Genomic DNA, 24,512 nt, shown 5'->3' with positions numbered 1-24,512 from the left:
AACATTCACAAAGAACACTTTGAAATAGCTGATTTGCAGTTAAATTCTTCTTATTTTGTGCTGAAAGTAACTTTGGCATATGAAGGTATTCATGGACAATGGCAAACGTGTTCTAAGGGCCAGGCTTTATCTAGGGAAACCGTTGTTGTCTCTTTACAATCATCTAAAAGAAAGTTGTTGTCCTGGAAGTTATTGACTTCCTATGCACGACCCCAGAGACAGAATTCATTATCAGGAATGTTTACTCATCTTCATATACTTCAGATCCTCTTTTTTTGTTCAGCACACTTTCTGGTTGAAGAGCAACTCAATGTACACAGTTCTGTAAATACGACTTATAACCCATTAGCACAAGAGACCACCCAAAGTGATAAGTGACCCCCTACACCATTGTGCCAGTATTTAAAGATTAGACAACCTGTACCCCAAAAGGGTTGCAAATCCTTTCATTTTGTTTAGATATTGATTGAGTCCATTGTCATGAGCAAACTTCATCCATCTCGTTATGTAAACACTGCCATCCTTTTATAGAGCTACGAAGAAAAAGTTAATGAGTAATGGTCTCAGAGTTAAGACCTAGCCCCCAGCTTCCTTGAGAAAGTACCAAAGGCATCAGAGCTGTGTTTTTTAAAGTAACTGTATCTTATAGTTGGACTTTTAATGTTTAACAGAATAGGGAGTATCATCACTGTGGGAAACTTCTCCCATGACCTCCCAGTGAGCAAATAGCAGATAGTAAACTGACTTGGAATCGTTTTTCAAGGTCTTCTTTTATACTGGTTGATGCAGTCAAAAAAATCTGTGAATTATGCTCTAGTACAGATGCAATATTGTAAAAAGCCCCTGCGAGGAATTTCTCTCCCTAAGCTGGGCTAGTTATTTAGTGCCATGTCCATACTTCAGTAAAGTGGGCTATTACTTCAAACAGCCGTGCCGCCTGCAGGTTGCAAGCATGTGATGGAGAACCTCTACTTCTAAGGTCAGCAACAGATGTCTTTCAATAAATAGCCAGTAATTTCTTGCAATTGCTTCGTTCATCATCAGCACATGTCATCAATCCCACAATCGTTTGCTCAAGTCAGACTACAGAATCCCTGTTTCAGCAGGCACAGCTGCGAGCAGGAGAACAGGCAGAAAATTATTTGTGCAGCTTGGTGGCTGTCAGACAAAAGACAGGCAATGTGTGTTTCAAACAGAGTGCAGGCCCTGAAAGACCCAGTCAAAAGGGATTTTTCCGTTTGCAAATAATTCCTAGGGTCATTAATCTAATGTATAAAAAAAAGTGGACAGTGCACATATACATGAAGCCAGGAATGGATAACAGAGCGTTGACTTTGAATAGAGGCGTTATATCAGTTGTCAATAAATCATAACATTGCTTTTAGTCATATTATTTTTGTTGTGTTTCCACTACAGAAGCCACACTGACAAGAAAACATGTTGATTTGGCTTAAAAAAGGTGTTATAGTAAACATTTAAAGGGAAAAAAAAACACGTGGAATGTTCAGCACTACAAAAACGAAAAACAAATTATTTTTGTTTGACCTGCCCTTGAATTATAACGCCTTAACAGTAGTGACAGAAACTGTGCAAATCTTCTCATATGCCCGTTCGTTATTTTTCCATAAACTTCATCTTGCCATCTTTTCCATATACTTTAGCTTACTTTCAGGAAAGCCTGATATTTTAGAGCCTTGTGGCTGAGTGACCATATTAAAATGTAATGCTTTGGTTTGTGAATTCTACCCATATAGTGATAATACACATACCTAGCAGCAACTTTCAACCAGCAAGGAATTCCACAGCCTCGCTGTCCTTACTGTGAAGAACCGCCTATGTTGCTTCAAATGAACAAGAAAGTATATATTATATAACTATAGATATTTGCACAGAACTCCAAGTGGCAATTAAAGGGCACCTGACACCCTAAGAAATAATTCAAAATACCTTTCTTTTGTGCTTGTCAAGCACAATAAATATAACTTACACTATATAAGTTATTTAAATCTTGTATCCTTCAGTCTTGCAATTCACAATCACAGCAAGTAGGCAGGCACCATTTTGTGCACACTGTTATTAAGGCAAGCTTTGCATCATGCCAAAATCTTGTTTGATGCCTATTGCCGTGCACTGGCTATACAATTAGATGGTGAGGTAGGAGGGGTATGTGCGTTGACATCTAGGAAGTGCTGAATGTAAAGTGAAAGTAATTGCCTGCCCCGCCCCTATGCCTAAGGCATAGAGGTGGGGCAGGCAATATATAATTGACAACTGAGATATCAAGTACCTAAAATGGGTATATATGTGTTAATGTTTGATCTAGATGACAGGTCCCCTTTAAACCTATTTCAACTGTGTCCATGTTTTCTTGTTTTACATTATTTTCTCTTTGGGAAACTGAAAATATTGGGAAACAGAGTGTAGAAAACATATTACCTTTCAACATGCACAGGTTTTTAGCCACCTGACTAGCCTTATGATGGTTTTAAGAGACAAATAGGTAGTTTATAGGCTTCTTAATTAGGCCATATGCCAGAGCTAATAAAATGGCATGAAATGTTATACTCTTTGCTGTTCTTTTAAGTCTGCTATTACCATTCTTGTTTTAGAAAAATACTGCCTTGCACTTGTTACTTAAAGGAGAAATAAATGTCACTGAAATATGTTATATGTGCTGTAGAGGATGCTTATTAATTCTTCTTTACAGTCTGTTTTTCTTAATAGTTTTTTTATACAGGTGAACCCCCATTTTATGTTTTTCAGGAGACCAGGAAAAAGTAGCGTAAAATCCAGGAAAATTTATAAAAATGTATAAAAGCAAATTATTCTTTAAGTACTCAGACCTGACTGACTTGAATCAGTTTTACTTTGAATAACTGTATTAAAGAAAAGGGTTAAGCATTGCAGCATTAATGTTATACTATGGGAGCATGTGCAAGGCCTCTCTGACGGCTACATGCACAACCTAAAGCAATAAGGGATTAGTGCAGGACTGTATGAGGTGCAAACTAATTGGAATCGACTGTATACAGCCAGAACCGTGGCAAAATATGCATCTAGTTAGTATTTTAAACCTCTTAATTTCACTACTAATGATATTCACAGAAGGCAAAAAGCCATTTTTGGGAACGTCAGGACAAAACTTTGGTGTAAAATCAGGGAAAAGCACCTATTGAAAATGCATTATAAACTGGCATTATAAATTGTACTTTCATAACCTTTTCCTATTGCCAGCAGTGAAACCATGTTGTTTGTCAGTAGTGCATGGCAAATTGGTAGTTCACGATGAAGTTATCCAAGGGCAAGTAAATCTGTCAGTGACTTACGGCACAAGTGTGTTGGTTGAGAACTAACAAATGGATAGCTAAAGGACCAGGAAACTCCCCTACCACATCTGAAATAGTGCCCCTACAAGGCCCCCTTTCCCTCCTTCCAACCACAACTTATGGTGGCCATAGATGCACTGATAATATTGTACAAAACACATTTTCGTGCGATATTCTATGCGTGTATGGTGGGAAACGAGCCAACTGATATGGCAGAAGACGTGTTGTCGATCGGGCTAACCGGAAAATTTTGAACATCGACCACTGTTAGTGCCAAATGGTCAGATACGGGTAGAATTCTATTGTTTCTACCTGTATATCTGACATTTCAGCTCTACATGTGAGTATTGAAATGAATGATCTTTCTTGGAAAGATCTTTTCCAGGAAATATCGCAATTGTTACATCTATGGCCACCTTAATGTTCCCCCCGGAGTTGACAGCATATAATGTGGCAGCTAAAACTGCTGCACAACTCTGTATTATGGGAAAAGGTACAGGAGACTGGGGCACATTTCAAGAGTCTGATGGAGCAATTAGGGAGGGTGGCCTGTGCAGGGACCCTCTACTTTATAACAGGCTTTATGTCTCATTTAAATCCACGCAAAACATAAAATGGAAGGTGTATGAAGCACTGTTGGAAGTTCTCCTTAGCAGAGTGTGTTATTATTCATTTTGAGTCTGATAATAAACATTCACCATTGATAAAAATAGATGTAGAGATTACATTTTTTAAGTTACATTTTTATGAGGGGAAAAATAAAGAAATAGTCACTGTTTATCAGATTGCTATGGGTGAAAAGCAATATGTCAAGAAACGGGAAAATGAACAGATGGGATATAAAATTTCATAAAAAAAGTCAAGGGCCAGTCTAATACCAAATGTTAGAAAAAGATTGGCATTTAAAGATGAAAGAAAGGGCTTCTTCTTGTGGCCGTAAAAAGGATTATGCACAGGCTCTGTAATATCCTAGCAATTTTTTAATGAGATAGAATATCTGAACCCCAATGGAATAACCTAAAATAACTTATTGGAAACATATTAAAAGCAGTGAATTGAAATTTCCTTTAGACATAACTATGGCAGTGATATCACTTTGATCTCTCTTTGGGTGGTACACATTTTCCACTATTTCAGAATAAATTCAGACATTTTGTTATTAGAAATGTGAACTATTTTTTCTCCTTGAAACATCTTATGCCTTAATGCAATCGCGGTTTTTACTAACTTCAACTGCTTTAGAGATTGTTTTAAACAAATGGTTCTCTCCATGAAAAATATGTTCCAGAATTGCCCACAGTGCCACCTTTAAAAATAGTATTAATGTCAACACTTACATCTTACCAATGTTTTTCATAAGTAATGTGGCAAAGTCAGTTATCTGGCAATCCACTCGGCATGTAGTATGTGCAGAGTGCTTTGTTGGGCAGTTGGACAGTCATAAAGAATTAGTTTGGTTTAGAAAACTGCTTAAAACGACTGCTCGCTTTCTCAAAATATATTATTACCCAATGGAATGCCACAAATAATAACTTTTGAAATTGTGATTTTTTGTTTCTTCCATGCTCTCATATTTCCATGTCAACAACCTAGGCAATATGCAGTAATGCATGTTCTGTGATTAACAGAAATGTGCAATGCATTGTGGGAATCAAAATATTGGTTGGAGAATAGCTAAGAACAGACACAAACTGCTTACCACTTACATTTCATTTACAAATAATTTTAAAATCATTAACACATTTTATTAATTTTGAATTTGTTAAAATTGTATTTTCTTTAGTAATGAAAGAAAAAAAACATGACACTTTTGGTTGAACGTCCCTTTAAAGTGGTTGTTCACCTTTAAATTAACGTTTACTATGGTGTAGAGCAGGGATCCCCTTTTAAAGCCGTGAGCAACATTCAGAAGTAAAATGATTCGGGGAGCAACACTAGCATGAAAAAATGTTCCTGGGGTGCCAAATAAGTGCTGTGATTGGTCATTTAGTAGCCCCTATGTGGATTGTCAACCTACATTGAGACTCTGTTTGGCAGTGCACCTGGTTTTTACACAACCAAAACTTGCCTCCAAGCCTGAAAATTCAAAAATAATCACCTGCTTTGAGGCCACTGGGAGCAACATCCAAGGGGTTGGAGAGCAACATGTTACTCATGAGCTACTGGTTGGGGATCACTGGTGTAGAGAGGGATATTCTGAGACAATTTGCAATTGGCTTTCATGTTCTATTATTTGTGCTTTTTGAGTTATTTCGCTTTCTATTCCGCAGCTCTCCAGTTTGCAGTTTTAACAATCTGGTTGCTAGGATCCAAATAATCCTAGCAACCACTCATTGATTTAAATAAGAGACTGAAATATGAATAGAAAGGCGAGTTATAAAATTTAGCAATAACAATACATTTGTAGCCTTACAGAGCATTTGTTTTTAAGATGGAGTCAGTGAGACCTGAAAAGTGTCAGAAGAAAAAGGCAAATAATTAAAAAAAAAAAGGTTCATGGAAAAGTTGCTTACAATTTTCCATTCTATAACGTACTAAAAGTTAACTTAAAGGTGACCCACCCCTTTAAGCCAAGATTAAGACAAACAAGAGCAATTACTGTATAAAACTGTGGCAGTTTATTGCTGGAGAAAGATGACAGAATCAAAGCAAATTCAGTTTAAAAACATAATTTTAGAAACATCTTAGAGAATAAAAAGTATAAAGTAAATGAAAAAGTAATTATTTGTAGTTCATTATTTGGGAAACCAACGCTTTGAACGTTAAAAAATGGTGCAATGGTGCAATTGATGAAGGGAATATTCTCCTGAAGTGTTGTGTGTGCTGCAGTGTTGGAGTTTGCACGACTGCATTTATGCCGAGTCCTTTCATTCTTTTAATGGACTGTATTAAGTGGTCATTGGGACTGCAATCTGATGCACAAAAAGGTTGTGGATACATGAACAGAGGAGTGTATGAAAATAAAACATGTTTTGATTGTTGGTCTCTAATAAAATGTACACATTTGTGTAGAATATTTTAAGTTTATGTTCACACACCACATATGTTTGTTTGGTGGTTAACAAGCCTTTAATTAGTAAACCATGAAACTGTTGGATTTTACTAATATTTTGTTTAACAGCTGTGAACATGTGTATGTTTGTGTTCTGCATATCTTTATCATCTTCCCTGAACATAAGCTCACCGTATAATTTGCTGTTGTTGGTTTGGGTTTGTGAATCCTATGTTCACAGTGGGAGGGGTGTAAGGCACCCATTCATATTGCTGTCTTCTGTCCAAATTGCGGATAGGAGACTCTTTATACATGCCGGTAATGTGCTGCGCAATATAATCTGAAATATATTCCACTGGGGAGAAAGGTGGAATAGGTTACATACGCTTTTCCTAAGTGCGATAAATATAAAACCCCATTACTCACTTTTAAGCAGGTGCTTGTTATATGAGGTTTTAAAGAAATATAAAGCTGCTGGTGAAATGATCGGTTTCCACAGACATTGCTCCACTTTTACAGATTTGATCCGCTAAGGAGACAAAAACCATTTTTGGTACTTTTAAATAGTAATGAAGGTTGAAATGAACCTAGTACAGTATTCTGCTTTCAGACTTTTACCGATCATCTGTAAAGTTTTCTCTGTAATCTTAGATATGACATTCTGCCGTAATGGGCATTTATTCTCGCAAAGCACACACTCACAAAATAAATAAATGCCAAATTCTATATTAACGAACATTTTGGGGCAACAAGTAAATTCTCTTTCTTACTGCTTCATCTGGACAAATGAGAGTGTATTGTAAACTGGAGAATCGAGCAGCAAATGGGCAAATGTGGTTTAGCGATGATAAATGCAAGGTTATACACATGGGAAAAAGAACATAAATGATAGTTATATATTACATAGAAATGTGTTGGCGGCGTCCTCAATTAAGAAACATTTAGGAATTTTATTTATAACAAACTGCGCAACTCTAGGCAGTGTCATGGGGAGGCCCCTTTCTCAAAGGTCAAATTTCGATCAATGTGAATTTTTCAAACACAGTAGTGCTAATTTTATCAGAAACCACTTAAAGGGATTATGTCATGAATTTTATCGTCTTTGCACTGCAAATAATTCACTCTACCATTTAAAATGTAATTCCTGAACCAACAACTATAGTTTTTTTTAGTAGTAATATTGGTGTGTAGGTGCCATCTCAGGTAATTTTGCCTGGTCATATGCTTTCAGAAAGAGCCAGCACTTTAGGATTGAACAGGCTATTGTTTTTCCTACTAAATGTAACTGAAAGAGTTGCAGTGGGACATGGATTTTTAATATTGAGTGCTGTTCTTAAATCTACCAGGGAGCTGTTATCTGGTTGCCTTCCCATTGTTCTGCTGATTGGGAAGGTAGTAGGGTAATATTACTCCAATTTCCAGTGCAGCATTAAAAAGTAAATGTAGTTTATCAGAGCACAAGTCACATGACTTGGGACACCTGGGAAACTGACAATATGTCTAGCCCCATGTCAGATTTCAAAATTGAATATAAAAAAATCAGTTTACTCTTTTGAAAAACGGATTTCAGTGCAGAAACCTGCTGGATTGCCTATTTATAAAAAACACATTTTCCCATGACAGTAGCCCTTTAACCTGCCTATATGTTTTTGGACGGTGGAAGGAAAAACTGTGTACTCCGAGGAAGCCTATACAGACACAGGGAGAATATACAAACTCGTTGCATATAGTAAAGGATTGGACTCTGTCTTGGTTTCACCTCTGTGTTCACTAATCACGAAGCAGGATGTTTTTTTTATTTATGATTATCTTTTATCTATGTGGCATGGGTACATTTATGCATCGCTTTATACAGATTATACATCATTCACGCGTCCCTATCATATTCACACAATACATTATGGGTCATTTAAAAATTAGTCCATCTAGATGGCCCTCCCATACAGAATGCTTTTTTGATATGTTCCTTGAGGCAAAGCTTTTTTCTGTTAGCCAAGCAGGGGACAGATATTATTATTCGAATCAATAAAGCTAGCAGGAACCATTTAAGTCTTTTGCTTTTAAAATGTATTTCAGTTCCAGTACCCGTATGATACTACATTTCCATAGAAGGGGAAACAGTGCTAATACTTGATAGAGGGTTTGGAGTTAATACATGAAGAACATGATTTGTTTGGGCCATATGCTATTGTTAATTAAAGAACCAAAGTGATTTTTTTTTCAAATGTCCGAGTAAATGAATGTAAAAGTATATTATAATTCAGCAGGCTAGTACATTTGCAGTTTTTCTTTTATTAGGTGTGAAATCTAAGAATCCTCTGCCAACTCTTGAGGGTTCTATCCAGAACATTGAGCTGAAATTCTGCAGCACATCGTTGGTCAAATGTGTCTCCGGGACCGTGGGATCAATAAAAATTTGTGCCAAAGCCCCAGGTATGTGCAGCTGGACCATGTAAAACTTTATTGCCTGTATAGGAGAATTGGCCTTACGTTTTACAAGGAGAGTTACTGAAACAAGAATTTATTCATTGTTCCTATGAATTGCAAAGAGATTTTTTTCAGTATTATTTTCTAATGCCAGTATAATACATATAGATCATAATTTGGCACATTTTGTTAATTGTATATATACATATAGCTGTATTTAGTTTGTAAACATAGTATAGTAGTGTTTATATCTGAGAAGTGTGTTCTGTTATGAACAGGATATTATTTGACTGTTTAGTGATATATAATTATAATTTGTATTCCTTATTAATTGTATAGTTTTAAATCCATCTAAAATATTTTTATCTGGAATTCTTGATATTGCCTGCATTTTACAACAAATTCTTAGAGGAAATGCACACACTGATCACACAGATAATTCCCTAGGAAGGATTGTGGTGAACAAAATACCCTATGAGCCCTTGATATCCACTTCTTTATTCTGCTTTTATTAAAAAATGGTTATGATATGTGCCCTAGGTATGATACGTATGGAAGGCTTTCTCTGCTTTGAAGATCATTCATATGGTGGTATTTTTTTTATTCATGAGAAGACTGGATTGCTGCCATCAAAATATTTATGGTGTTCCTTTAAAAATTGGGTGAATTCAGTAGAATGTTATAAAAGCTGTCACGATTTTTCAGAACTTTAACATTTTCTTCTTTATAGTTATTTTCAACAAACAGGAGTTGACAGCCTCCTAATGTTAAATGTTAAAAAGTTCTTCAGTCTATGAGTTATTCATAATCTAAGCAGAAGTCCCTGACTTTTTGTAATCATAAAACACAATAAAGGATAAGATACTGGACTCCAGAGCAAATAACAACACTGTGAGTTTGTGCCAGCATGGTTTTATGCGTAATAGACCTTGCCAGACTAACTTAATTTCTTTTTGTGAGAAGGTGAGCAGGGACCTCGATTCTGGGATGGCAGTGGATGTGATTTACTGAGACTTTGCTAAAGCATTTGATACAGTGCCACACAGAAGGTTACTGGTTAAATTATGGAATGTTGGCCTGGAACATAGTATTTGTACCTGGATAGAGAACTGGCTAAAAGATAGACTACAAAGAGTGGTGGTAAATGGAACATTTTCTAATTGGACCAGTGTTGTTAGTGGAGTACCGCAGGGCTCTGTACTAGGTCCTTTGCTTTTCAACTTGTTTATTAATGACCTGGAGGTGGGCATTGAAAGTACTGTTTCTATTTTTGCAGATGATACTAAATTGTGCAGAACTATAGGTTCCATGCAGGATGTTGCCACTTTGCAGAGTGATTTGTCTAAACTGGAAAACTGGGCATCAAACTGGAAAATGAGGTTCAATGTTGATAAATGCAAGGTTATGCACTTTGGCAAAAATAATATAAATGCAAGTTTTACACTAAGGGGCAAATTCATCCGAAGTTGCGACAGCTTTGCCGCACTTCACCATGCGTATTTTTGCCAGCGCTATGCAAATTCACTAAAATGCGAAGTTGCTAAACTTGAACTGTTTAATACAGTTTTTTCTCGTGGATGTATCAAGCTTGAAAATAAAATCTTTTAAAAAAAAAAAAATGCAAAGTTGCGCTCAGGGAGGCGAACGGTAGCGAAGTTACGGTACCATTACTTTGTCAGGCAAAGCAAAGTTACACTAGCGATGCCTAATTTGCATACGGCGTGAAGTTAAAATATAATGGCCGTATATGCTGCAGCAACTACATTACACTACACAAGCCCAGGAAACCTTTCAGAAATAAAATAAAGGTGTTCTATTGCCCTACACATGTGCCCACTGTATAGTTTATGTGCCATATTTTAGGAGATGTAGGGGGGAAGGAGGGTACCCCCAAACAAATTATGCTATTTTTCAGCCTATCACCCTTAAAAAAAGTAAAAGAAGCCAGCGTTTTTTGGGACTTAGAAAAAATTTCAACTTTTTTTGACGCAATCCCTATCTACTCTATTGTACTTCGCCTGGTCTGACCTGGCGAAGTAAAGTCAGGCGCAAGAGGTAACGTTCAGTACAATGCACAAGTTAGTGAATTAGCGTAGTTACGTCCCTTCGCCAGAGCACAACTTTGCCCAGTGTAAGGCTACGAAGTAGCACTACAGTAGGTCCACTTCGCTAGCGAATTTACGCCAGCACCCATTAGTAAATCGGCAAAGTAACGAAATTAAGTCATGCTGTCGAATTTGCGCTAGCGTTAGCCGCTTCGTGCTTTAGTGAATTTGCCCCTAAGTGGCAGTGTGTTGGGAGTTTCCTTAAATGAGAAGGATCTTGGAGTTTTTGTAGAGAACAAGTTGTCTAATTCTGGGCAGTGTCATTCTGTGGCTACTAAAGCAAATAAAGTTCTGTCTTGCATTAAAAAAGGGCATTAACTCAAGGGATGAAAACATAATTATGCCTCTTTATAGGTCCCTGGTGAGGCCTCATCTGGAGTATGCAGTGCAGTTTTGGACTCCAGTCCAGAGGGATATAAATGAGCTGGAGAGAGTGCAGAGACTAAGTGCCACTAAACTGGTTAGTGGGATGGAAGACTTATATTATGAGGGGAGACTGTCAAGGTTGGGGTTGTTTTCTCTGGAAAAAAGACACTTGCGAGGGGACATGATTACACTTTACAAGTACATTAGAGGACATTATAGACAAATAGCAGGGGACCTTTTTACCCATAAAGAGGATAACCGTACCATTAAGACTAGAAGAAAAGAACTTTCATTTGAAGCAACGTAGATGGTTCTTCACAGTCAGGACAGTGAGGTTGTGGAATGCACTGCCGAGTGATGTTGTGATGGCTGATTCAGTTAATGACTATAAGAATGGCTTGGATTATTTCTTGGACAGACATAATATCAAAGGCTATTGTGATACTAAACTCTATAGTTAGTATAGATAGGTTATATATAATTTATGTGAAAGTATGGAGGCTGGGTTTTCATTTGGAGGGGTTGAACTTGATGGACTTTGTCTTTTTTCAACCCGATTTAACTAACTATGTAACATAAAAATGAAGAAGGTCTTGGGGAGCCATATAACTGTGATACGTTTTCCCTGGGAGTTATGATTGATTGTTTCATACTGCCATACTGCAGCAGCCTGTGTATGGCACTAAATTTGTGTCTTTGCCATCTAAGTCTTGCCTCCATGCCAGGACCTCAAACCAAAAGTCACCATTTGGTTTGAGGTCATTGGAAGCAACATCAAAGGGGTTGACAAGCAACATGTTGACTGTGATTGGCTATTTGGTGGACTAGCAGCCTACGGCAGGCTCTACTACATATCGTTTTTATGCAATTAAACTTTCCTTCAAGTATGGAATATAAAAATAATCACCTGCTTTGAGGCCACTGAGAGCAACATCAAAGGAGTTGTTGAGCAACATGTTGTTCAAGAGCAACTGTTTGGGGATCACTGATCTAAGGCATACAGTATGGGCACTCCCACTTAACATAAATGTGTAGATAGAGAAGAAATGTTCTGTTGGCCCCTGTGTGCCTTAAATAATTAGGATATATATCAATTTAATTATACACACTAAGAACCTAAATTAAGTATGTACCACATATATGGGATAAAAGAATAAGAAATTATTTTAAATCTTGTATATAAATATTTTTACTTTTGATCTCGAATTCTGCCTTATGCGGAGTCACTCTGAGCTGCCCAACCTGTTTCACACAATGTCTTGGTACATTTGGAGACATATTTTACAGCTTATTGAACAGTAGTTGCTGGCTGATAACAGAGAATAATCTACTTCTGCACCTAATTAATAAATCAATGGTCATTTCATCGAATACACATATAATATGATTAGTTTGGTAACTGGTTGCTGATTTGTTTTCATAGGCAATAAAGCACTTTGGCAGAATGCCAGTCTGATAAAGACCATGACCGATTTTAGCTTGCGCACACAATAGTACTGGGATATTATCTGGGAACTCTGTGACCAATCCAAGGTTTTTATGACCATTGTAAAAACTTCCTATTTTAATTCAGTATGAAATTGAATCACGCATTGTCAGACTTGAAAGACCATATAAACATAATCTGAGCTCTATGGATAGTTTTTTTTGTGTGTGCAGTATTTTTTGTTAGCGGGATTCAGTTCCAGATAATAACAGGCGTTTGGGATATTTATTTGGCAGAAAATCTATTTTTAACTAAATTTAAACAAAGAGGGAGAAAACCAGATCTCCTTCTTTACAAAGAAATATTTTGGAAAGTTCTTGTGTATTTGCAATGAATGTGTTTTGAAGTGAGTTTTAAACTTAAATATGTGATATAACCATGGATTTGCTATGTATAACTATATTATTTACACCAAACAACATTGTATACTATTAAGATAGAGTAGAGTTGCAAACATCAGTTTGTATTATGTATTGTATTGGGTATTTAAACAATATGTAGCCGCTTTGTCTAGTTGCATAAAGGAGTATACAGTATTTATTCTACTTCAATCCAGTCGTAAGATTCCAGCGATGGTAAACAGCTAAAGTTCGCTACTCAGTTTTGTGTGAGAATTACAGGCTAACGCACGTTTTTATTTTAATGAGTTTAAGGGAGTTATTTATTAAGGATCGAGTTCTTGAGTTTATTTTTTTGGTCAAAAATCTAATTTTCAAGTAAAAAAAACTCAAATCTTTCGAGCTCTATTGTACCCCAACCCTGGAAATAGTTTTAATCTGACAATACACCATCTAAAACCTGTTGAGGTCATGTAGGAGTCAATGGCAGAGGTCCCTTGAACCATTTGAAGATGTTAATCGCCTTCATGATGTTCAAGTTTTCTTTGGAGGGGTTTGCCCTGAAAATCCGATCAATTCGAGTGATTCAATTCGATCAGTTCAAGCTTTCGGGATGTTAACCCCGAACTTGATGATTCAAGTGTTTTCCATTTGAGTTTTTTCTTTCATATAACCATTCGAGTTGTGAGTTTGTTCGAGGTATTTAAAACTCTAAAATTCGAAGGATATCTAGATTTATCCATGAATAAAATCAGTTTTTTTTCAAGCAGATATTATTGGGTCTTTAAACTTCACTAGTGGGTGCCATTATGTGTTAGACGCCCCACCTCCCTTAGTGAATATATTTACTTCCCTTACACCCTTGAACGGTGCTCTTCAAATTCACTAGTGGGTCCCATTATGGGTTAGGCACTCCCCTCCCAGTAAATTGGTGATGTGCGGGTCAGGTAAAATTTGACTAATCCCGCCCTCCCTCAGCCCGCGCCTGACTTCTGGGTTCCTTTTGTTCCTTTTTGCGCGCGTCTATAAAAATGGAAGTGAAAGGGGGTGCGAGGTCTGCCCAAAGGTCGCACGGGTATCGGGCCGACTGGCACATCACTACAGTGAATATAATTACTTTCCTTACACCCTGGAACGGTAATCATTTTCACTGAAAGGTTCACCAACCTGCAGTACAATCTATCGAGTACTACACCACCATCTCTCAGGGAAGTTTTTCCTGCAGTAAAGTCTTGTTAATTTTCCAGAAGAAGCAGAAATAAACTGTTGACTGGTTATTACTAGGTAAAACAGAGAGATTTGCCTGATATCTTAACTATAAGGGTAATTAAGGCAATATAAATAACATCATGTCATCATCATCATCATCATGAAAGCAAAAACATTTTAAGATGAAATAAGTTAAACAGAGGGGAGGAGAGAGAAAAGGGGAAGGAGAAAGTTGGAGAGGAAGAAGCCAACACTTGTTTATGTCTTGGTATTTTTCCTCATTTGGGTTGAAGGAGGAGGCAAGCCAGTTACTTTACCCTTGATCTGTTAATTGTGTGGGGAGTTCTTTCAGAAGATAAGCTTCTGACCACCATTTGTTATACCTGAAGGGAGCCAAAAGCTTGTGTTGTTTTTTTGCCTTCTAGCTTGTTCAGGCATTTGTCCCAAATATCATAAAATAAGGATCCTTTGGATTCTTTGTCTTGTAATGCCAATACCCACTGTAATCACATTGTGTATAGTAACTTGTGTTGCCATAATTGTATTGAGGGTTTTGTTTTAATTGCTGTGAGAATGAGAATTTCTGGTAGTGCAGATTTAACCCTGGGCGACAAATGTTACCGCGTGTCATTGGCTTAAATCTCTCTGGTGGAACACTTTTATCTTCCTTATTGTGCATCTGATAACTGATTGTTATTAGTATGTTTAAAGGATGTAATAAAAACCTTCTTGTTTTTCATTTGAAATGGCAAAAATTATTTAAGTTTATTCGTAGTGGTCCACATCCCAAAATCAAACAAAACCATCTACCATTGATAGTTTTTTTTTAAAAATGCAGCCATATGTTTGAGTATTGGTTCTGTTTAATTGCAATGTTTCTGCAATGTTTTTTTCTTTTCTTTCCTAAAAGGTGAAGGGGGAAAAGAAAAACTGATCCCTTTGATTCAGGGCCCGTCTGATACAAGAGACCTCCACAGGAGCATGTGGCTTAGAGAGAGCAGAAAGCCAGAATCACTTCTTGGTCCAGATCTGATAGCCTTTACAATCCAGGTTCCTGAGCAGATGGACTACTGCCACAGCTCTGGTAAGTGTAAAAATTCTATTATGTTGCTATCATGTTACATCCTTGTATTCAAGGCTGCTCTCTTGGGAGAGTTTAATAGAAAATGTGCCAAGTGACAAACTGTATCTGTTTCACATACGGAGCACATTACATTACTACGACATTGCTTCCTCCACAATAGGAACAAGCCAGGCTTTTTCATGTTTTAGGCCAATATAAATGTGGCCTATTGGCTAGTGTAACACCCTGGCGTCTTGCCCTTTCTTATTAAAACATTCTTTTATGTGACAACAGTGTTGCTGCAGAATCCTGATCATTGAATCTGCCTTTCTTTTTTTGTCACATACGCTTACTTATTGCACTCGTTTCCAATCTTAGAAATGACGAATCAAATTATTAGAACGAAAGTAATAATTTCCTGATGTTTTTCTCAGAATGCATAATTGCTTCAGTATTAAGGGGCTGCTGTACCTTCGTTTTTTGATTTGTCTTGGATTAGTCTAATGACTTGATTAAGGAAAATGTAAAAATATTTTTCTCTTTTTGCTCGTAATTTTTAATTCTAGCTTCTATGAAGGTGTTAATTGTCCTAGTCAGAGCTATTTCAAGTTGTATTGGCATCCAAAGCAATATTACTTGGCCTGACACCCTGCCTGCCTGCTCATCATCCTCCCTACCATCCGGCTCTTGCTTCACCACCTGACCCCCCTTTACCAGGCTCTGGCTCCCCCAGGCTGCATGCCCCCCAGCTATTTTGCTCATTTGCATGTGGGTACAACTACTTGAGCGCCTTCAACGCGATTCTGGCGGATCTGACGCAGTAGGCCAAAAGCAGGTGTCAAGTCAGATGCAATGGAAAATAAGCTAAGCTATAGCAATGTCGGATGGTGTTGTAGCGTTCATCCGACGCGACACGCATGTCAGATGCAGATGTGGCGTGCAGCGTTTGCATCCGACAGTCGTGTCGCATCATCCGACATCTGTATTTCTTACCTTATTTTCCATTGCATCCAACTTGACGCCTGCGTTTTGAATCACGTTGAAGACACTCATGTAGTTGTACCCTTAAAGTGGACCCCATTAGTCCTAGATTTTCTGGTCACATCCATCACCTTTAATAATCCAAACTTTATGTATTTTTATTTCCTTCTCCTTTTAATTTTCCATACGTTGCTATGTCATTTGCAGTGCTTTCACAGAGGTATTTCAAACTCAATTTTATAGTCTATTCCAGTGCCAATTTGAATGTCAAACAAGGCGCAAATGAGATCCTGGCGATGAGTTAAGTTAGTAAATAATATGACATAGAACTTCATATCCTGATCCTCTTTGTTTTCTGTACTAGCCTGTGCTTTACAAATATACAGCACCTTGTGAATTTCACTTTCCTTGTCCTTGAACATACTGTTAAATCAACATGATCATTTTGTGAATAAACAAGACATTATCTAATTTTATAAAAAAAAAGACTTCTCAATGTGCCAGAGTATTTGATTTCAGTAATCTCTATATAATATGCAAGAGCCATGAATATCCTGTAAATTATATCCTTATAAACGGTGCTTAGTGATGTCATTGGGTATAACTGGAGCTTAGTGTTGTAATTTCTGTCACATGACTCACTGAAACTTGTGTATTATAATAACTAAAACACACTTCGTTGCAATATAAGGAGTTGTATTAAAACACTCTGCCTTCGGCCCTGTGCTTTTATATGGACATGGAACTCCTTGGTAAATTATAATTGCCTTATATTTTAGAATAGGGTTTACTTTATTCACTATATACAAGTAGTCTTTTGAATAAGATTAGTTATATTTATTTTGCCAGCCACTGCATGTCAAGTTATTGTGATTGTACACTTCCTTGCATTATTTCAATTTAAAGGTGAAGGAAAGTCCCTTTTACCTGGGGGTGCCAAAAATGAGTCACCCGCAAGTGATCGCATTTACCTACCTGACACCCCGGGCCGGTGAACCTATCAGGAGAAAACTGCACTGGCCTGGGTTTATTCCAGTGAGCACCACGGAATGATAGTCTTCTGGCTTCTTCTATCTTCAAATTTCCAGGGGCAGATGCATGCGCAGTAGAATGAAGTAGCCAACTTGTTCACTAAAGTTCGGCTTTTCCCTCTAATGCACATGCACAGCCGTGAAATGAAAGAAGAAGCCGGAAGTGGATCTCTCCGTGGTGCTCGCTGGAAGAATCCGGGGCCAGTGCAGTTTTCTCCTGATGGCAGCTCATAAACCAGTGCAATTAGCACCAGCATTTAATAATCAACCTTGTAACATCAGCTTATATTACAGACAAACCTAATTTTCTGCTTGATAAATTGTGACGACCCCTAAGCTTAGCTTCTCAACAGTTGCTCAGAGCCCACTGAACATGTGAGTGTCACAGATGTTCCAAGATGGTGACCCCCTGTGACAAGTATGAAGTCCTGGATCGTTGCTGCTATTGAGAAGTTCAGTATGTAAAATATGGCATTTTAACCATATTCATTTTAGTTCTGCTTTAAGAGGGAGTCTGGGACCTGTAGTTCTGCAGCAGTTATTTGTTTAATGAAATGTCTATTAAATATCTTAATTTTCCTGGAGAGAGTGAGAGAATGGTAGGTTATGCCAATACAAATATGATGACAATTTTAGAAACAATGTCAAGGTTTATGTTGGCCTTTCCCTTTACAGCAGTAATAATGTGGCAGATAAATTAGTGCAATTAAGTGCACTATGTGTATGTAACACGTAAAAATGATCTCCAATGATCTCGTTACATTTCCTTTTCGGTCTCCGAGGAGCTGACTATGTCCTCTATCAGTACGTGTTGCCAGTTTTCACTCATGTTCCCACTGGGCTTCTGGTGCAAAAAAAATCTTATCCTTTCGATGACAGACCTTGCCCGAATGATTTCATGCCGCTAGCATTTTTGTTCACGGGAATTAAGGGCAGAGGGAACATACAGCTGAATATAGCATCTATTTTTGTAATTTTAAAAAGTTAAAACTGGGTTATTGGAACGAAATGAAGAGATGCAGGTGTTCTCCAGTTCAATTCCACTGGGAGCATTTGATGGTAGATGCTTGAAAAGAAAATGCATGTGTTTTTCAAGTCAAACAGCAGCTGCGAGAGGAGGATTTATGCCTTTCTCAGAACTTTGGGATTTCAAAATGTTACATTTAATCACAAGCACAGAAAACAGACCAAATGTTAAAGATGTTACATATAAAAGCAGCGGGTTGATTTCTTTACCATACCCAGGCAGTTGTGGGAATAAAGAAACAAAGTGATCTTTAATCTTAATAAGAGCAATTTGAAAAGGATTATAGCAGTTGCCAAGATTGTCCCATTCTTTATATATTCCCATTTTTTTTTTCAGTTTGCAATTGCATAGTTTAAAGTCCTTATACACTTAATTACTTTAAAAGCTGGGTTATTCTCATTATTTTACTTTTTTAAAGTAACGGTAGTTTGGTGTTATGTATTCCAGTAAAAAAAAAAAATAGTGTTGAACTGAGGACATGTTTTTTGGATAAGCTCCGTAATGTTCTGGGAAACATTTATTTCAGTGACAATTGCTCAAAATGTGAAAAGTATAATTGTATATTCATAATGCCCTGTCAGCATTTGCACTGTATGGAAGTTGCAAATTACATATATAATAGCAAAAAACAGAATAGGGTATAATATAGTTAAATACTAGGGATGCACAAAATCCAGGAGTCGGTTCAGGATTCGGCCAGGATTTGGCCTTTTTCAGCAGGATTTGGGTTCGGCCGAATCCTTGTGCCTGGCCGAACCGAATCCTAATTTGCATAGGCAAATTAGGGACGGGAAGGGAAATTACTTTACTTTTTTGTCACAAAACAAGGAAGTAAAACATTTTTTTCCCACTTTTTCCCTTCCCGTTATATGAAAATTAGGATTCGGATCAGTATTTGGCCAAATCTTTCATGAATAATTTGGTGATTCGGCCAAATCCCAAATAGTGGATTCAGTGCATCCCTACATGTATAGAACAGCAAAAAAAAAAGAGGATAGGGTATAATATGGTTAAATGCTAGGGATGCACTGAATCCAGGAGTCTGTTCGGGATTAGATTTGCATAGGCAAATTTAGGGAGGGGAAGGGAAATCAGTTTATTTTTTCTTACAAAACAAGGAAGTAAAAAATTTTTCCCCACTTTTCCCCTTCCCGTTATATGCAAATTAGGATTCGGATCAGTATTTGGCCAAATCTTTCACGAAGAATTCAGGGATTCGGCCAAATCCCAAATAGTGGATTCGGTGCATCCCTACATGTATAGATGGCAACAGTTTCAAGGCATTGGAGTGATTATTATCAACGTCCTCATGAATCTGAATCTTAAAATTTTGATTCCATGCAAAGGGTTCATGTGTAGCTCTTGAGCAGACTGAGGCCTATCCTATAAAACTATTTGGAAAGTCACATCTGTAGCTGTGTGCCTCAAAAAGGACAGCCCTTATCAATGGATAAAAGTATCGTAAAGTTTTTTGTTGTTTTTAAAAAAAAAAAAAAAAATATATATATATATATATATATTTTCCTAATGGAGATCACATTCAAATATAATTTAACCAGAAATGTTCGTTGACTAATGTGTTCTTGAAGCTATGTAAACTAGATCTTGCATTATTTGCTGTCCCTTCTCTAAAGTTTATCCCAATAGGCCCACGTTGAGCTGGGCAAATTTGGGCTGATCCGAACGTTTCGCTTTCATATCACTTAGCACCAGTGACCTACTACTTTTATGGAGTTATATAAACCCTCCAATAAGGTTTTTGCTTTTAAACAAGTGACAAGTAAATACAACCTGCTCATTGGTTGCTATGTGTTGCTGTACCTTGGCAAACTTTGTGCCTCTTGTCACATATGGAAGTAATGGTGCCAAAACCTTTCTTGATGATTCGCTTTGGGTTTATTATCTATTATTATTATTATTAACATCTATTATTAGAGCACCAACATATTGAGCAGCCCTGTACAATAAATGTGTTTATACAAAGAAATTGCATGAATTACATACATAGATCATACAGAGTTACATACATAACGACCAGTACTGGTGCAAAAGGTGAGGAAGGCCTGTACAAAAGAGCTTACAATCTAAAGGGAAGGGGAATGAGATACGAGGTGTGGTAGTGGGCAAGATAGAAACAAGCAGGTGAGAGATGTAGCATATGATCTATCTATCTATCTATCTATCTGTCATCATCTATAAATCTATCTAACTAACATATGTATCTGTCAATGTGGTGTAATATCTTTTGACTAATTTCTTACAGACTGCCATTATTGTCCCAGAACATTCGTTATCATGTTTGCAAGCAGGTTGTATCAGAACTTCTACTGATACGTTAGAGAGTTCCAAGAATATAATGGGCTGTCGTTAAAGAGGTTGTGCAACTTTGAGTTAACTTTTATTTTGAGTGATATTCTGGGACAATTCTGTATAGCAGCTCTCCAATTTGCAATTTCAGCAATCTGAAATATGGATAGGAGCGGGCCTGAATAGAAAGAGGAGTAATAAAAAGTAGCAATAACAATATTTTTGTAGCCTTACAGAGGATTTGTTTTTTAGACGGGGTCAGTGACACCCATTGGAAAGCTGGGAAGAGTTAGAAAAAGGCAGCTAATAATTTAAATACTATAAAAAAATAAATAATGAAGCTCAATTGAAAAGTTGCTAACTAAAAGGTAAATCACCCCTTTAAAATGGCACTTTAGGTATAGGACTAAGTATTGTGTACCGGTATGGGATCCGTTATCCGGAAACCCGCTATCCAGAAAGCCCCTAATTACGGAAAAGTCGTCTCCCATAGACTCCATTTTATCCAAATAATACAAATTTTTAAAAATGATTTCCTTTTTCTCTGTAATAATAAAACCATGTAATAATAAAACAGTACCTTGTCCTTTATCCAAACTAAGATATAATTAATCCTATTGGGTTTATTTAATGTTTATATAATGTTTTTTTTCAAATTATAGAAAGATCTGTTATCCGGAAAACCATAGGTCCTGAGCATTCTGGATAACAGTTCCCATACCTGTATTGCAAGGGCATATACTGGAGGAAGGTCCGTCTGTTGCTCCTTTACTTCTTAGTTACCCTCTGCTGTCCCATGTAGCAATAGTCAGACCAATAGTTGGTTGGCTCTGCAGAGAAATAGAACAGGTGTTTGCTTATCCTCTATTATAAGTGCAGGGCTCTATGACAGGGCAGAGTATACATATAGTCCTGTTCTTATTTCTGTTGCCCCAACCTTTTCAGCTCCATTTTGCCTAATTTAGTATTGCTCTGTGTATACTTAGAGAGGTCATTCAGATTAACTAAAGCTCTTTCCCTGGCCTGTGAAACACTAGCAGAGAAAGTATGTACAGCGAGACATATTCAAGATACCTTTCCATTTTCCATTGACCCAGGGTTAGTGTCCCCTTTATGATTGCATTGTGGATCCCAGAACAAGCTGTGGGCTCTAATGACAATGCAGTATCCAGTGTGCATTCTCTGCTATTTATTTGCTGCTTGCTGCTCATCAGATTCCATCAGTTTCTCGTGTGATTAGTTGCCGAGTTAATCATTAAGAAGAACTCACTTCATTCTCATTTAGTATGACAACAAGTATGAAAGTTAATCAGCCTTTTCTGTTTGCTGCGTTACTAGCAAAGCCCAGCTCAGCCTCGAGGAGAGATGACTCGGCACAACAGTGAATGGAAATTCTATTTCAGGTTAATAAAAGAGACTACCGGTCCCTCCTTGAATTACTCATTTATGATATGTTATTAGCAACACGCATGGGAACTTTGAAACCCTGGGAAAAGAGAATTTGTCTGGGCCTAAAACTGTTGAGCTTAAAGGACCAGTAACATCAAAAAATCTTTTTTAAAAATTCGTTCGTATACCACGAAAAAAAACCACCAAAATAAATTAAATGTTTAAATCGCACAGCCTTTATTAAGAAATAACTTACCAAAACTGTGCTTGCGCTCCTCTTCAGAAAATGCAATCTGGCGATCCATCATGCGGCGCTCCATTTCTCCTCCCTGCCTTCCTTATATGAGATAGCCAGGGAGGAGAAATCGAGGGGCTGCACAATGGATCGTCACTGTGTCGCCTTTTCTGAAGCTGAGTTTTCAGTAAGTTATTTCTTAATAAAGGCTGTGTGATTTAAACATTTAATTTGTCTTAGTGTTTTTTTTTCATGGTATACTATGAAACTTGATGTTACTGGTCCTTTAATAGTCACATGGTAACAGTAAATAATTGCTGGCAGTCAATTATAGACTATTGGATTTAACAGAAATTACCTATTCATTAATATTAAATATTTGTCCCATATTTGTGTGTTTATTCTGTGATAAGGCTGAAAACGACTAACGTAAACTACAGAATGGATAACCAGTCTACATAGTGAGCCTTGTACTTTATTGGTCAATGTATATGCTGAGCGATTGGTGCAATGCAACCTGCCAATTAGTGATGCGTGGGGCCTAGAAAACTTAACCCGCACTCGACCCGAACCAATCTGCACCTGCCTCCTCCCCTCTATCTATAGACCGAGTGAACACCTATAAAACAGGAAGCCGACAGTGTAAGGTCGCGGGTGGGGAGAGCAGGCAGAAGAGCTCAAACCGAAACTGCCTGCAACCCGCTAATAGTATGCTGAGGTCTCATATCACTACTGCCCATCCATATGTCCAACCCAATCACATGTGAACCTCTTACTTTGTCTGGCATCCACTCATGCTGCCAAAAATTGCGTCCAATTTTAAGACCACTCTGTGGATGAGATTTCACCACTGTGCTTTGAATTGATTTTTCAGCAGTTGTTATAACTGTACCTACATATCCAAGATTTGTTATACCTACATTGCTTTCTTCCAGCCAATGTCAATAAACAGATTACCATGACTTTATATGGATGGTTCACCTTTACGTTAACTTATTGTATGTTATAAAAAGGCCAGTTCTAAGCAACTTTTTAGTTTGTCTTCATTAGTTATTTTTTATAGTTTTTGAGTTGTTTGACTTCTTCTGACTTTCATACGGGGGGGCGGGGGTCACTCCCGGGGGGGGGTCACTCCCCATCTGAAAAACAAAATCCCTTTAAGGCTACAAATGTATTGTTATTGCTACTTCATTATTATTCATCTTTCTATTTGGTCCCTCTCCTATTCATATTCCAGTCTCTTATTCAAATCAGTGCATTTCCTTAAAGGGATACTGTCATGGGAAAACATGTTTTTTTCAAAATGCATCAGATAATAGTGCTACACAGCCGACTCCTGCACTGAAATCAAATTCTCAATAGAGCAAACAGATTTGACTTGGAGCTAGACATATTGTCAATTTCCCAGCTGCCCCCAGTCATGTGACTTGTGCCTGCACTGTAGGATGAAACTACTTTCTGGCAGGCTGTTATTTCTCCTACTTAATGGAACTGAATCAGTCTCAGTGAAGCTTTTACTATTGAGTGTTGTTCTTAGATCTACCAGGGAGCTGTTATCTTGTTTTAGGGTGATGTTATCTGGTTACTTTCCCATTGTTCTTTTGTTAGGCACAAGTCACATGACTGGGGGCAGCTGGGAAATTGACAATATGTCTAGCCCCATGTCAGATTTTAAAATTGAATATAAAAAAAATCTTTGCTCTTTTGAAAAATGGATTTCTTTGCAGAATTCTGCTGAAGCAGAACTATTAACTGATGCGTTTTGAAAAAAACATGTTTTCCCACGACAGTATCCCTTTAAAGTGACACAGACATTTTTGTCTGGCCCAAACTTCCTCTGCCTGAGGTTGTCTTCTCATAGCTGTCCTGATCACCTCCCTTAGGCATTTTAATGTTATTATATTCCCATTTCAAGATAGTGTATATTAATGAACTAGGGCTGGGGGGTTCCAGGACATTTTAAAATCAGTGCTTGGCTGCTAGGGTAATTTGGGCCTTAGCAACCAGATTTCTGAAATTGCAAACTGAAGAGCTGCTGAATAAAAAGCTAAATACAAAAAAAACAAATTTCAACCTATTGCAAATTGTCTCAGACTATCACTCTTTACTACATACTAAATGTTATTTAAAAGGTGAACAACTGGTTAGCATTTTTTTTTTTTTTTTTTTTGCAGTGGTTAGTGAATGTGATAGGGACCTTAGATTGTAAGCTTTTTAGATTGTAAACTCC

General features: G+C 37.4%; 1 protein-coding gene across 5 annotated transcripts in view; it reads left to right on the top strand.

Moving 5' to 3' along the window:
- vps13b.L (vacuolar protein sorting 13 homolog B L homeolog) overlaps window positions 1–24,512 on the top strand; it is a 591,067-nt gene that overhangs the window by 144,019 nt on the left and 422,536 nt on the right. For all 5 annotated transcript variants that reach the window (XM_018268144.1, XM_018268145.1, XM_018268146.2 and 2 more), the window contains exons 18-19: window positions 8,617–8,751; window positions 15,160–15,333. In XM_018268144.1, the coding sequence (XP_018123633.1) occupies window positions 8,617–8,751; window positions 15,160–15,333 (309 nt within the window). The remainder of the gene's footprint in view (window positions 1–8,616; window positions 8,752–15,159; window positions 15,334–24,512) is intronic.

Source organism: Xenopus laevis, chromosome 6L, assembly GCF_017654675.1.
Source record: "Xenopus laevis strain J_2021 chromosome 6L, Xenopus_laevis_v10.1, whole genome shotgun sequence".
Lineage (NCBI taxonomy): Eukaryota > Metazoa > Chordata > Amphibia > Anura > Pipidae > Xenopus > Xenopus laevis.
The sequence above is the reverse complement of the archived record's forward strand: the minus strand, read 5'-3'. Positions and strand labels throughout refer to the sequence as shown.